The following is a 15,267-nucleotide window of genomic DNA, read 5'->3' on the forward strand; positions in this document are numbered from 1 at the left end:
GAGAATTGATATTGGAGACTATTAGTATCTGACCCAACAACTAAGATGAGCCCATTGGAGGGAACAAAATCTCACTGAAGCCTTGAGGGTGACCGAAAAGGAAAACCCAAAGTGAAACTGTAGGCACATAGCTCCCACAGCCCTTGTTCATTCATCGTACTTTCCCTGGTGCCCGTCTTCACCCTCCTTTCTCTCTAGCCTGCCCCCATGTGTTGGGGTCACCCTGCCTCCTATGGATGGAGGCTTCCTGACGCTGCTTTGTCTCCTGGACTTAAAACCAACCTCCCCCATTCCTCGCCTAACCCAGATGTGGGCGATGGACCAATCCAGGTCCTTCAGAGGAAAGCTCCCTCCATGGGCTCCCTCCCTAGTGTGGTTCCCATGGCCCAGAACAGGCCAACATGAAAGTTGTGAGCACGTACCCCCAAATCTGGGTCACTCTGCTTTTACTCACACAGTGTGGGTCCTGTTCAAGGGGAAGAAAACTCCAGGTCAGCCCCTTCCTCTCTGCACAGTCAGTTCTCAAATGGAAGATCACTTCCATCTTCAAATGCAAAAAACCTGGGGCAAAGACTTGATCCAAAAGACATACATTTCTCCCAAGGACTCCAGGAACACTTCTGTCTAAATGTGAACTTAGAAGTTAATTTCTTTTCTATAAAAGTCCGGCTCCAGTTTTGCTACAGATCCACACAATTTACAGACATTATCCAGATGCTGCTGTGCAGTGGTGGACAAGTTACATTACCACTCTGTTTCCTCATCTGTGAAATGAGGTTAATGGCAGACTCTCTCACGGGGTTGTTGGAGTTCTCTAGAGAGATGGTAGAGGTAAAATGCCAGGTTAGCCTAGGACTGGCCTATAGTTGATGCCCAATATGTGTAACTCTTATAATTACTAATAGAGGCCTGGTGCACAAAATTTATGTACAAGTAGGGTCCCTAGGTCTGGTCAGTGATCAGGGTTGATTGGGGCCTTCCAGCTGCTGCTAGGGCCTTCTTTCATTCCTCGCCGCCCCCTGGTAGTCAGTGCACATCAGAACTGCCAAGGGGTCATTTTGCATATTAGTCTTTTATATATATAGACTAGGGACCCAGTGCACAAATTCGTGCACCTTGAAAGGAACTGTGGGCTGCAGTGGGCACAGGGGCGAGTTTTGGCCCATCTTCTGTGCTCCTACCTGGCCCCTCCAGCCATAGCCCCAGCCCCATGTCTGCAGGCAACCCTGCTCCTGCCACCACCACTTCCATGTGCTGATGGTGCGGAGTGATTGAGGCCAGTGTCAGTAGTGGGTGCGAGCAGGACTGGTACTGTCAGAGGGTGCATGTGGTGGCTGCTGCCCCGATCACCCCTCAGGAGCAGGGGGATGTGGAGAAACCCTGAGGGGCAATAAGGGTTGGCAGCTGGCACTTGCACCCACTGACAGCACTGAGCGATCAGGACTGGTGCCAGGCTCCAGCAGCCGGTGCGAGGAGCAGCAGCTCCAGCACTGGCAGCAGGTGAGAGTGCCCTGTGGGACCGCAGTGCATGGGAGCAAAGAATTTTCAGTAACCACCAGAGGCTTGCCCTGATGACAGTGACCAGAGCCCCACCTTGGCCTGGTGCCCCCACTCACCTGCTCCACCATCCTGCCACAGCTGATGCTGGTCATGTTCTGTGTGAGCTCCCTGGTGGTCAGCACACATCATAATGACCAGTTGTTTGTTCCACTGCTCTATCTGCATATTAGGGTTTTATATATAGATTAGTAGATAAATAATAAAGAACTCAGTATGGGGAATCTGTATCTGGATAATGTCACTGTTTTTAGGACTTCCTGCCAGAGTGGTGGTTCCCCCAAGAATAAAGCGGGGAGACTATTCCCACCTTCATAGACAGAAACTGCTCCTTGACCCACTTCAAAGAATTGAAAATCGAGAATCTCACCTTCAGTCTCACCTCCAGGACTGGCTACAGAATTTGCAGGGCCTGGTGCAAGGTGATTGTGCAGGGCCGCTTGTTAAAAAGTGATTAAGAATTTCAGGACAGCAACAGCAGAGCATTAAACCAGGAGTGCCCTTCTGAGCACAGGGCCCTGTACGGTCAAAGCCCACTGGCCCTGCTCACCTCTGCCAGCAGGACAAAATTAGCGATGTAAACAGCAGGTTGCAACATATACTGTGGAGACAGATAGTAGCCTACATTTTCCATCAGCCTACACAATTGTGGTAACAACAGCTACATTTATTGAGTCCTTGCTGTGAACTAGAGACCAGGCTGAGACACCATCTCCTTCAACCATCACATCCTTGCTTTAAGTAACAGATGGGAAACCCAGAATCAGAGAGGGTAAGGAATTTGTCCAAGGGCACATAGCCCACGTCAGCCAGAGTCCAGGACCTGAGCCCAGAACCGCTGTATATGTGACCAAAGTGTCCTCCCATCCCGACCCTCTCAACTGGACGGGGAGGAGTGTTAGTGACCTCTGGACACCGCCCAAACTCCTCCTCTGCTGAAAGCATGGGGCAAGGTCTAACTTCCCTCTCAGACCATCCCCCGGGCCTTGACCTTTCTTTCTCAGAACCCATGTGATAGCCTAGTTCCCCCTGAGCGCCTTCTCTTCCCCCCACTGGGACAGTCACCCTTACAGGACCAGTCGCTCAGGATTAGATTTCTGTTCTTATTCTTGTTTTTATATTTTAATGGCTTAAAGTAAAGTCTAAACTACTTTGTGGGGGTGGGGAAGTGGGGGAGTCTTTGTAAGGATAGGGAAGAGAGCCCAGGAAGATATGAACAAGGAGCTTCTGAGCTGTTAAACTTTCCGTGAGTTCTGAAACAGTGCAGAACTCACATACATTCATAGAATCTCAGAACTGGAAGTAGTATCTAGAGCTACAGTGGGTTCAAATCCTGGGTTTACCATTTCTTAGCTGTGTGAGCATGGGCATGCTTAACCTTTCTGTGCCTTGGTTCAAATGGGGGACACTAATAGTACAGGCTTCTCCATGTTGCTGTTGTGTTATGATTACTATTATTAGCTCTTTGTGGTTATTGTTTATTGAGAACTCATGGTAACAATGAGAGCCTTGCAGAGTCTGAACAGCATAGGTGAGAGCTCAGAGGCTGGGAGCAGAGTGCTTGCATTTAAATCCTACTTCACTACTTAAAGCTGTGTGATCTTGGTTAAGAAATTGACTTCTCTGAGCCTCAGTTTCTTCCTTTGCCAATATTTCTCTTAGCTTAGAGATGGTATGTGAGACTCGATTGGACCAATAAGATTCAAGGCCAGGACTTGTGCTGGCACCACCAGGGAAAAGAAGTATTCTTCATATTGAAGTTACTGAGCTGGCAGGATGGGGGCCTGGATCTGCTGGCCCACCTTGGTTACCTCGGGAGGAGAGCCTGCCTGACAGTAAGGCTAGCACAGGGGGAAACAGATAAAAGAGCTGTTGAGAGACAGTCATGATGACATTGCTTGGGCCCCTGGATGTAGCCATGCCTGAATCAAGCCACTTTTGGACTTCCCAGTTTCATGAACCAGCAAATTCCCCGTTTTGTGAAAGCCACATTCAGTTGGGTTTTTCTCACTGGAAAGCATCCAGGCTGAGGCCAGGAGGTTAAGCAACTTGCCCATGGCCTGAAAGCTACTTAGTCACCAACCCAGGATATATCAATAGAAGCTTCTAACCTGCTGTGCCCGTTGCTCCAACATCGGGGCCATTCTGCATTTGGGTGTTGGTTGACTTCATCTCTTTACCCTCTCTGAGCTGCCCTTTTCTCATCTGAAAAATGGGATAACGTCTGACTTGCAGGGCTGTTGGGAAATAGAAAATGCTGGACAACACTGTTACCTAGTGCTGCTGTCTGTGGCTGCAGGCGGAAGCTCTGTGCATCCTTTCCAGTGCTTGGCCCCGGTTAGTTATTCCAACTCAGAGGTGTCTTTGGCTGACCCCAAATCAACCAACTAGTCAAGGTGCCCACACTATGTTAGCATGTGTGACTCTCAGAGGGGAGGGCCATTCCCTTCCTGGTTGCATATCCTCAGTGGTGAACAGAGGGCTGCATGTCCTCAGTGGGTGACCCTGAGGTCCCTTCAGTTCTGAGTCTCTTAGGTGGAAAGAAGCCCTGTCTTCTCAGTTTCTGGAACTTTCCAAGTGCTCGTGGGCTCTTCTTGTAATGACCTGTAGCTTAAGTCAGCATTGAACCAAATTGACGTCATTTCTTTTCTTCATGAAATCTACATTTAGTGGTGGAGACAGACGATGAACACCTAAAACAAATATTTACCATAGTGCTGTGGTAACCCTGGGGAGAAAATATGACACCAAATGCCTGGTAAGTGCTAAGAGGGAAAAGGGATAGAGTGACTGGGCACTGTTTACCAGAAGGCATCAGAAGGGGCCTCTCCGAGGAAGTGACATTTCATCAGAGAGCAATTTGGTCTCACGCTGGATCCCAAGCTCTTAACACTGAGCCATCTTCCAGAAAAAAGACCAGGGCCAGGCAGCGTGCTGACACTGCTAAGTTAGGAGTCGATGATCCTTGGGAATCATCGTCCTCCACTGAAACTCGTTGGGACATTTTTTTAAAGTTTAATGGGTCATGGATTCCCTTCGTTAGCTAAACCACAAGGAAAGGCCAGAGAAACTGCGTGAGATCGTGCCTGCCAGGAAAAGGTTTCAGCTATCATGACACATGGCAGTTTGTTTATTTTCTAACCAGTCATCACTGAAAGACTCCCGATCACCACCATCACTTCTCTGGGGATTCCAGAGTTTGGCTGGTTCCAGGCCAGACCTTGGCAGGGAATTGGCGAGCTTTACAAATGAAAGGAAGGCTCCGAAAGGCATAGCAGACTCTGGTACCATGGTCACTCCTCCCTGCCAGATATCACACAAGAAGTCAGAGGAGATACCGAGAAGAAAACCATGTGAAGATGGAGACAGAGATTGGAGTGATGCTGCCACAAGACAAGGGACCCTGAGCCACGAGGAGGGAGAAGAGGCAAGGAATGTCTCTCCCCTAGGGCCTTCGAAGGCTCGTGGCCCTGTCAGCCCCATTGATTTCGGACTTCTGGCCTGCAGAGCTGTTTGAAAACACATTTCTGTTGTTTTAAACCACCAAATTGGTGGTAATTTGTTATGACACTCCTAGGAAATTACCACACCCACGAAACAGCCCAGGCTTGGACCCCGCTTTAGCCTGCAGCCCCCCTCTCTTCCATCAAGAACTTGTGCATAGCTTTGGCCTCACTCAAAGGCTGCTGCAGTCCTTGGGTAACGCTCCCTGCAGGCTTGAGGGCCACTTGGGCTCCAGACGGGCATTTGATTTATTTACTTATTTAGCTCAGCCCGCAATGATAGGAATGAACCAGCCCTGTTCTCTCTTTCCCCAAGGAGTTCCGTGAGTACCAGACAAACTAGCGCTCCAATCAACGAGGACAGGAAGAGTATACCAGACCCTGGAGTCACTGAAATGGGCTAAGACTTAAATTAGGCAGCTTCCAAGTGTGGGATTCCCAAACTTTCCACTGGAATGGACAGGACATCTTTTGTTAATTTCCTCCATGGAACACTCTGTTTCCAAAGACATTGCCTATTAAATCAATTGCATTTATTCAAAAAGAATTCATTCACTTCCCCATCTCCACTTGCTATTATGTGGAGGTAGGTATATAGTAACAAGGGCTAATATTTATTGATCCACTCACTATAATATATATATAGAGATAGATATAGATAGATATAGATAGATATATATAGATAGATATAGATATTTTATTCCATCTTCACACCACCCCTATGAGGTAGGTACTTTTATTATTCTAATTTTACAAAGGAAGGAACAGAGGCAGAGAAAGGTTAGGTTTTTTGCTGAAGGTTGCACAGCTCATATTTAGTAGAGCTGGAATTTGGACCCAGGCAGCCTGGCTCCAAAACATTCCCCTGGAGACTGGGTTAGAATCTTGGCTTGCATACCAATGTGCAATGAAGTGATTTCATTTCTCTGTACCTCAGTTTCCTCATCCACAAAGTGGTAATAATAGCAGTGCCTATACTGTAGGATTCTTGTGGAGACTGAGAATGTGTACTTGGAATCCCAAGCAAGTGCCTGCTGTAAGCACTCAAGGAATTATTTCAACCGGTGATACAGGCAGCTGCTCTAAGGCCTGAGATGCAAACAGGGAACAGAGAAGATTCGGTCCTCTGGGTTCTCTGACTCTATGCAGTTCACGATTCCAGAGCTGGATGGCTTAAGTAGAACCTGCAGGAGGGCAATCTGACCAGTCCTTTTCATATGTGCTTCCAGGAGCACAGGTGTACAATTAGCTGGGGTTGCTGGTAAACAGTACAAATTGTTGGTATCTGAATTCTTTGGAGTTGGACCCAGAAATCTGTATTCTCCGACACTCGAATGAACCTCGGAATTAGTGCTCCTCTGAGTCCAGGCTGGGCAAGATTTCCTTGATACTTTGGGAGACTGAAAATCAAGCCAGGACCTCAATCCATTCCTGCAGCGCCCTAAATTGGAGCCCTCAAATGGAAATCTTGCATTTCAAGTACAAGGCCAGTACAGAGAATAGGAGGTGTCTTCCTCAGCAGGTTGGTAAATAAAAAATCTCTTTAAGTTTCATGAAAAAACGTGCGGACATCTGGCCAGAGGCAGGAGGCAGGAAATGGTGCGTGTTTCCTAGGCCCATAATCCAGCTTGGAGCACTGAGGCCAGGGCCCTGGCGTTGCACGAAAGGTACACGACTATTTCAAGACCACCCTGTGACTCCACGGGCTTCCTAGAGGTTTGATCTCACTATCCCTGGAGGCCCGGTAAAGCCTAGCGACGAGCTCCCGGGGTCGCCTAGGCAACGGGCGGGTGCCCGCCCACGCTAGGAGTTCCGGATGGGGGGGGGGGGAGCGAGCGCTGCGAGATGTCTCGCGGGGCTGCGGCTGCTTCCCTCCCCCTCTCCCCCCTGCCCACCGCCTGACTCCACCCCGCGGAAGTGCCGGCTGACCTGTCCGGACGCTGATTGGCCTTCGCTCTGGGGGCGGAGCCCACGGCAGCGCGGTGCGTACTTCCGGCTGCCGGGTTGACATGAAGAAGCAGCGGCTAGGGCGGCGGTAGCGGTGGGAGCCGAGGCTTGCAGCGGGACTCCCGGCGGAGTGCGCGGCGCGGCCTAGAGCGGCAGACGGCGCGGTAGGCCGAGGAGGAGGCGCGGCAGCCGCCCTGGCCCGCCATGGAAATGGAAAAGGAGTTCGAGCAGATCGACAAGGCCGGGAATTGGGCGGCCATTTACCAGGTGCGGGAGCAGCCCGGAGCGCGGCGGCAGGCCCTTCGCTTAGGCCGCGGGAACCTTCCCCTCAGAACCCCGAGTCCCGAGCTTCCTCTGGGTCTCGACCTGCGCGTCGGCCCTGCTGCTGGAGGATTCGGTCCGACGGCGGCGGAGCCCGGCGCCCTCTCTCTTTGTCCCTCGGGTGGGCCTCCGGACCTCGCCATTCCCTTTGATCCCCCCGCTTACCTCGCATCCTCCCTCCCGGTGACCTGCCTCTCCAGCCCGGGGGGCCGCGGGTCTCTCCGCTCGCCGCGCGCAACCCTTGCACCCCGACCCCGACCCCCTTCCCAGCCACTCTTTGTCCCCCGGGGTTGGTAGAACGCCCCCGCCACTTCCTTTTCTGGACGGGACCACCTCAGACTCTCTTCCTTTGTCTCCCTGGGAGAAAGGGTTCCTCCTCCCCCTCCCTCCTTCACATTTCCTTTCCCCTCGTCTCCGTGTGCCTCTGGAGTCCTAGGGATGAAATCCCCTTCCCCCTTCCTGTTCATTCATTTAATGGACACGAAGTGGCGTGCCTGTTCGTGCTAGGGACCGCTTAGGCGTTGGAGGTAGTGTGTACTGAGTAAGACAAGACCTTATCCCTCGTGGAGCTCAGAGTCAAGTAGGACAGTCCAACACTTAAGCAAGTAATTTCAGGTAGTGGCAGGTGAGCTGCTTTAAGGGGGTCAGGGCAGGTCTACCAGACATGTGCTCTGTGAGCTGAGAGAGGAGCAGCAGCAAGCCAGGCAGGTATCTGGCTAAGGATCCTTCCAGCCAGGAGGCCTGAGGTACTCACCCTTCACTGGAGCCCAAATACTGTTGTCCTTTCAGACAGGGACTGTGAAACGTTAACATTTGTACTGAGAGATGCGATCGTGGACTGAAGTCGCATCTTTCCCCGAGGAGCATCTTATCCTTTGGTCGTGGCTGAGATGATTGGGTCTCCCAAGCCCTCTCTACTTGTGGGCTCTGGTGGTGCAGACGAGTCAGGAAGGCAGGGCTTGTGACCTATCTCTAAAACATCAGATTAAAAACACGAAGCGGTCTGCCTTCCCCAGCAGCTAACCCTCACAAGAAAATATGTGCTCCTGATTAAATGTCATTGCGGGGGTTGTGAGGATTAACCAAAACCACACTCCATGTTTTAAATAAACGATGTACAGAATAGAGAGATGCTGTCTTGTGTAAAGGGGAGAAGGCAGCTTATTCTGTCTCCAGCTTATATGCTCAAAAGGCAAATTGTGAGATCCATCAGCTGGTAGTATTAAAATCTATTTTGAGCTCCACTTAAAAAGGAAAGAAAGCTTTAAGCAATTCTTGGGTATGCCTGACTAACAGAAGACTTTTTTTTTTTTGGCATGCTTGGTTTCATGTAGATTTGCATCAAGTTTATTTGACAGGATTACTTTTATTTAAACTATAAAGTATATTAGTTAATGATAAATATACACAGTTTGTATCCATGGTCTAGTCTCTCTGAAGTAATTGAGTGAATTTCACTAGCGGCTTTGAGAATGTGTAGACGTGCTGACTGCATCAGGTTTAATGCAATGGAATCTAAAGTGGTTCTTAATGAAAAAATTGTTCCTCTGAAGTGTTGGATATTATGATACACCCCGCCACAAGTGGAGGTGGCCTCCATGAAGCATTGGGGAAAATCTGTAATACAGGAACAACAAATTAATATTCTAAAAACTTATATTCTAAAATAAACTTTTTTTTTACTGTTTTAGGCCAGAGCTTGGAGCATGTTCGTCTTTAACTTCCCTCCTTGTTCTTAAGTTTCTCTCTCTACCGTATTTGAACTCCAAGACTTAGTCAAGATTCGCAGTATGTCGAGATTCCTTTAATCACTCCGATTGCCACATTCCTAGAGGTGGTTTCTTTTGACATTAGAGAGTTGTCCATTATGGGCTTTCTCACCTCTACTGTACAGGTATTTTTGTTTTCGAGCACTGAAATCAGAAGCTCTTCTCCTTTTTGAGTTGAAAAGTGGCTCTTTCTTGGGCAGTGTGGCATTTTTAAAAACATAGAGTTCGGGTGACCTTGAGTTGAAAGTGGCACATTTCCCAAAGTGTGTGTCAATTTACCGAAACCATTATTTCTCAGGAATTCAAAGAAATGTGTTTCAGGTTAGAAGAAAATGGAAATTAAACAAAATTAATTTATAGCATGTCACGATGAGGACAGCCTTGTACAAAGTCGTTTTAAGCTTGATTAGTCTATTGTGATTAGAAAAATATAATTTCTGCTTAAAATTTTGTAAACAAGGCAATGCAGTTATTTCTTATGACACTAACTTCTTTTCTAACTAGAACAAAAAGATGCAGAAACTTGCCAACAATTGGGCAATGAACAAAGGGTAAAGTAGGCTTGCATGCTGAGGAATGTGGTAGCTTAGAAAACAAAAGTGTCAGGCAAAGGTCCTATGTAAGCTTAATCTGATAAAATGAGCATAACTGTGTTTTTAAGTGTTAGCCTAATAAATAGTATAGGTACTAATGAGCATTTAGGTTTATTAAAAAGACAGCTTGATAACACATGTAAATGGTTTAAAAATTCTTCTCTATCATTTAAATGATTGCATGTCAATTGTTCTCTATCATTTAAATGATTGTATGCCTGGTTTGGAAAGTGGAAATAATACTAGTGAGCTTAGAACTTGAGTTGGTCTGGCTGTCTAAGAGGAGACAGAACTGATAGGGAAAAGGGATTGGTTTTTGGAGCCAGAATGAAGAGAAAACAGAACTTGAATTAATGAAAATAGCTGATAAGCTGCCCTCCGTATGTAGTTTAAGATTGTTGTCAGGTGTTTTGCTCTTTCTCTCATCTCTAAATTGATTCTCTGACACTGTTCATTACCTTTCAATGTGAATGATTTGATTGTTTCACATAAAGGAGGTTGCAACTGTAGCTTGTGACTAGAAGACAAGATTTATTCCATGTTAGAGGCAGGCTTTGTAAAATGGGCCACTCTTCCAAATGACTTGCTTTTATAGCTGCTTTCATTATGAAATACGATCTAATGCATATCTAGGTTAAAACCATGTTATAACAATAGTTCACTAAAATTCTTCACTGCTATATACAGTATATGTTTTTATAATCCAAGAAGATGAATATTAAAATTTCCTAATAATGTTTATTTAAATACCATTCTCTTCAGAGACTGTTTTGTGAAGAGGAGACAGATCTATACACTATGACTCACTTCACTTAAAAAAAAAGCCAAAAGGAAATGACATGGAGAGATTGGGAAGTTCTAGTCATCTAGTGACCCATTAGATCGAAATGTGCTTGTTTAGGCCTGGTTTTAGTGAACTAAATTTAGGTGTCTGTTCTCCACTTTGGAAATGGTGTAAAGACGTTTGTAATTTTCGGGGCTTATATTAAATTAACTGGGAGCACAAGGAGAAATAGTTGAGGGAACTTTCTGCTATCGTTATTGGTTTGACATCACGGGCACATTTATAGGAATACTTTGGTACTTTTGGAAGTACATAAACAGGTCAGTGTGGGGATGATGGTAATGCAAATGATCTCTGCCAATTATCTGCATTTTAGCATGAATAACTCCCCCAAACCTCTAAAAATACGTAGTATTGAATAATGTCTTCAATGTACTAGTATACTGAATTTCATGATAGAAATGAATATGAAATTTCCTGTAGGGAGTTTTTCAGAGTATAAACTGTTACAATAATGACTGTGTCTTTTTCTTTTTCTTTCCCTTTTTTCCTTTTTTTTTTTGAATTGTCTGTTTTCTGATCTCTTCGGGTGCAGAAATTTTGTCCTGTGATGTGCTTTTAATTGCAGCTACTTTTTCTTAAGCCTACCTGAACCCATATGTATTTTGCGCACACTGGCATTCCTCCCTGCAGTGTTTGTGTTCATTCGTTCATGGTAACCAGTTAATACTGACAGATAGGCTGGACATGTTTTGTGCTCCGGAAAATGGGAAGTCTAGCTGGGTCATTGTTTCCAATATAGCGTAGTTTGGTATCAGGCACTCAGTGTGTTTTCAGTATCCAGTGAGTGCTGGGGATTTTGATTCCCCTACCACATTTTGTTGATTGGTCACCATAGCATTCTTTCTACCACCCCAGTGGTCTAGGTTCTTAAATCTATAATCATAAAAGCATAATATGCAAATTAACCTAACAGCAGAACTACCATCTGGACACCCTTCTGGATGACCTTCTGGACAAAGCCAGGGCTGCAAGTGCTTGCTCTTGCACGAATTTCATGCATCGGGCATCTAGTTTTGCCTATAATAATATAGTCGTTTGTAGTTTCACAGTAGAAACAAGTGAGACCAGTTACATATTATTATGGTCCCTCAAAGTATCTCCATATCTTCTCCTTCCCCACCATGTATATTCTTTACATTATCACTGGTAATTGTGTTAAAAACAGACCTGAGTCAGCTCACTCCTCTATTTAACTACTTCTAGTGTTTTCATAATACCTGTAAGGTCCAAACTCCTTAGCCTGGCAGCCAAGTTCCAGCCATCCCCTCCATGTACCTCTGTCCTAGCCACACTAGAAAGTATAGTGTTTCTGAAACATCCTTCTCTTACACTTCACAATATTTTGGCTCAACACTTTGTGTTGCCTGCCTTTCCCACTCAAATGTGTGCCTCCTCACACTAGATAGATCTTTGTCATCTCACCTCCATACAACTTCATGCTTCTCTCTTCTGAAGCCTTCCTCTCCTGGGAGCTGCTTCTTTAGATCTATCTCCTCCAGAGTCCAAGCTTCTTTAGGTCTATCTCCTCCAGAGGCCGGCTAGTCCATCTTTTCACTCATCTTGGTGTCCTCTGCACCTGGACAAAGTAAGTGCCTAACAAATGCTGAATTGAGTTGCTTGGCAGCACTTTGCCACGCCCTGACAATATAAAGACAAGCAATACCTGGTTCCCAACTCCCATCCTAGGGAGGAGGATGGTAGTACAGGTCACGCTTGGAGAAAATCATCACTTTGGGAGCCATGGCCTGATGAGGCAATTTAGTATTGTCCATTTGGTGACTTGGAAGAAAGGCTTGAATTCATACCCAGCAGAAGTTGATACCACCAGTTTGTCTCACAGGAACTTTAACAACCAATTTATACTTGGTCTGAGGCAAACTTAATAGGAAGTTTGCAGGTGACACACACCTGTCTCTCTAAGAATTGTTGAAATACTTTATCCTCATCACTCTTGACTGATTTTCACATGCCTTCTAGAAGGGCTTTGCATGTAGTCTGTTTATAAATGGTTTTTGATTGTGGGATATAAAATATGTATAGTTCTCTGTAAAGTAACAACCCTACAAAGTCTGCTTTTTTCCAAAGTATAAACGGTAAAGGTTAATACTTTTGGCCTTTGATCAAACTACCTTCAGGCCAAGAGAGTAATTTAATCTTTTGCTTTTCTCTAGTCTTAGCTCTAAAACTAACAGTGCTGAGTGGGTCCTTTCTTTAGGCTTCAGACCCTTCCTTTTTGAAAGTTATCATGGACATGCTGGTCACCAAGTTCACTTCAAATAATAAGTCTCTAATGTGCTCACAAAGAAAATTTAGTGTTCCTGAAGTAATCCTTGTAAAACATTGTAGTGGGTACTCAGTTTTGTAAGGTGGATGGGTGTCAGTGGGTACAGTTAGGCTCAAAATTTTATAGGAATTTTGTGAGTCCAGCTAAGGACTCGAAAGAATTGACTATTTTTCTCCCAAGAGATATTAAATGAAACATTATTAATAAGTAGGGTTCATTTGATTTATTAATGTGGGAAAATGAGTAGCCCTGACACATGAGTTATTTTTTCTCTTAAGTAGCAATTGGTGGTTTTTCCTGTAAAAGATAGAGGAACTGATTCTTGAGAATTTACGAAAGATTCAACCCAAACTAGGTACACGAAGAGTAGCTGCCCTTTATGTTGTAATTTTTAAAATAAACCAACATCTGGTCTAACTTCATTTGAATCGTGTGATAGTTCACATAATCTGCCATGTTTGAGAAGAAAGTACCTAAGTCTCCAGCATTTTAGAGATAATGCTTTACTTTGTGTAGAAGTGGGCTTCCAGCTCCTGTCCTCTCCCTTTTCAAGGCGTCTTGACATAGTCACGAGTCTCTGACATTTTCTTAATTTTGAATGTCTGAACACTAGAAACAAGACCATTTGACGTGGAAGGTTTCCCTCCAAAAATAAAGAGCCAAAGAAAAGTTAAGTGCTCTCTCCCCTACCCCTAAATCAGTTGATCTTTGAGATGGGGTACAAGTCATATGGCAGACAAAGTAATAACTACTGATATATGATTTTTAGCCTTTTTTTTTTTAAGTGACATGCTTCAGTTAACGGTTCTGAATGCTTGTTTCTCCCAAGGCAATGAAGTGTTACAGTACATCATGGTGCTTAGAATTGGTGCTTCCAGAAGTTCTTTAGTATGGACTCAAAAAAGTAAACATGGCTTATTAGCAAAGCGTCGCTTGAGGCCTGCATTTTCTTTGGAGAATATGTGTATTCCCTGCTTACTATTAATCTAGTACTGTGCCAGGAAATTCTAAATCCTTACTGAGGCTTAACCGCTGTTGATGGAAACCTTTGGGCCCAAGTGTTCTGTGTCCTGGCTGGCTTCTTTTTTTACTGCAGAAGTTTCTTCCCAAAGACTGAGTGAGGCGGGTCTTCTTCACAGATGAACGAGGAGAGCCTCCTCTGTGTGTGTGTGGCTTTTGTGGGTGAGTGACACCGTTTGCAAATGAGTATAGCCAAGCTAGGTTTCCAAAGTGTATTTTAAAAATATATTAGTTAATGATTAGAGAAGGAAAACTTTTCCTTATCTCAGTTAGGAAACATCCCTCCCCTTTTATTCTTCATGGATTTTATTGATGCTTCTCTTCCTTTTAAAAAGTACAATTAGAAAATGGCCATACTGAGTTCCAGCAAACAGCTTAGCTAGTATACTATTGTGAATTGCTTACAGGAAAGTGGAACATCAGGTGATTATTCCAGAGAGTTGGAGTTCTCTTAAGAATCTGGGCTTACTTAAAAATGTCTTTAAATGAAATCAATTCTGAATATAACTTAATTCAAGAGAACAAACAGGCAAACTATTGTACATTTAGCATATATGGTGAATTAGGTTTACCTTTCCTGATGGTTAAACGTTGATCACTGTTAGGTTTATCCCTTTCAGATTTCGTGCTGCCTCACTATTCAAATAGTCAAGGTTTAGTTTGCCTCTGCAAGGATGATGGCAAAGGCTGCCTTCACGAATGTTTGTGTGGCTGGCTCCCTTTTGCACAGAAAGAGGGGCCTCTGAGAAGATATCCAATGGTCTTTTTGTGGGGGAGGATATTTTGTTCTGTGTTTTTTGTTGAAAACGTTTTGCTTCATTGTTTTTACCCTGATTTGGGGTGTATTTTAAAAGCATCTTAGAGTTGAGACCGGTTTGGCTCAATGGATAGAGCGTCGGCTCGGGGACTGAAGGGACCCGGGTTCGATTCCGGTCAAGGGCATGTACCTTGGTTGTGGGCACATCCCCGGTGGGTGGTGTGCAAGAGGCAGCTGATCGATGACTCTCTCTCATCGATGTTTCTAACTCTCTATGTCTTTCCTTTCCTCTCTGTACAAAATCAATAAAATATATTTTTAAAAAAAGATATTAAAAGCATCTTAGAGGTAAGAACATTATTGTTCTCCACCACTTCTCTGTTGACAGGGTCTTTAGGATTGTTCTTGGAGGTGGGGTGGAACATAATGGTGCAAGATCAGGAAGTTGCATTAAGCCACCACCACATTTCTGGAGCAACCCCAGTACACAAGGTGATTTAGCCACACATAAGGATCAGCTGGTTCACATTGCTTGACTATTCTTTGGGAATTCACATCCTGGGATGCTGGTTCCCAAGGAATGGGTGCTTTACGTACTTATGGTGGTACCATTTCTAAGTATATTTAAATAGTCCTCATGTCCTACTACCGTTTTCTTGATACACCCTA

The 15,267-nt window shown here is 45.2% G+C and overlaps 1 protein-coding gene across 5 annotated transcripts in view; it reads left to right on the top strand.

Moving 5' to 3' along the window:
* The first annotated feature begins 7,031 nt into the window (after window positions 1-7,031).
* Window positions 7,032-15,267, top strand: part of PTPN1 (protein tyrosine phosphatase non-receptor type 1) — a 68,050-nt gene continuing 59,814 nt past the window's right edge. For 2 of the 5 annotated variants that reach the window (XM_045574403.1, XM_045574404.1), the window contains exon 1: window positions 7,032-7,274. In XM_045574403.1, the coding sequence (XP_045430359.1) occupies window positions 7,212-7,274 (63 nt within the window). In that variant the 5' untranslated portion in view covers window positions 7,032-7,211. The remainder of the gene's footprint in view (window positions 7,275-15,267) is intronic. The other 3 variants (XR_006740272.1, XM_036419625.2, XM_036419626.2) reach the window with 2 other exon arrangements.

Source organism: Pipistrellus kuhlii, unplaced genomic scaffold (genome assembly GCF_014108245.1).
Source record: "Pipistrellus kuhlii isolate mPipKuh1 unplaced genomic scaffold, mPipKuh1.p scaffold_m20_p_6, whole genome shotgun sequence".
Taxonomy (NCBI): Eukaryota; Metazoa; Chordata; class Mammalia; order Chiroptera; family Vespertilionidae; genus Pipistrellus; species Pipistrellus kuhlii.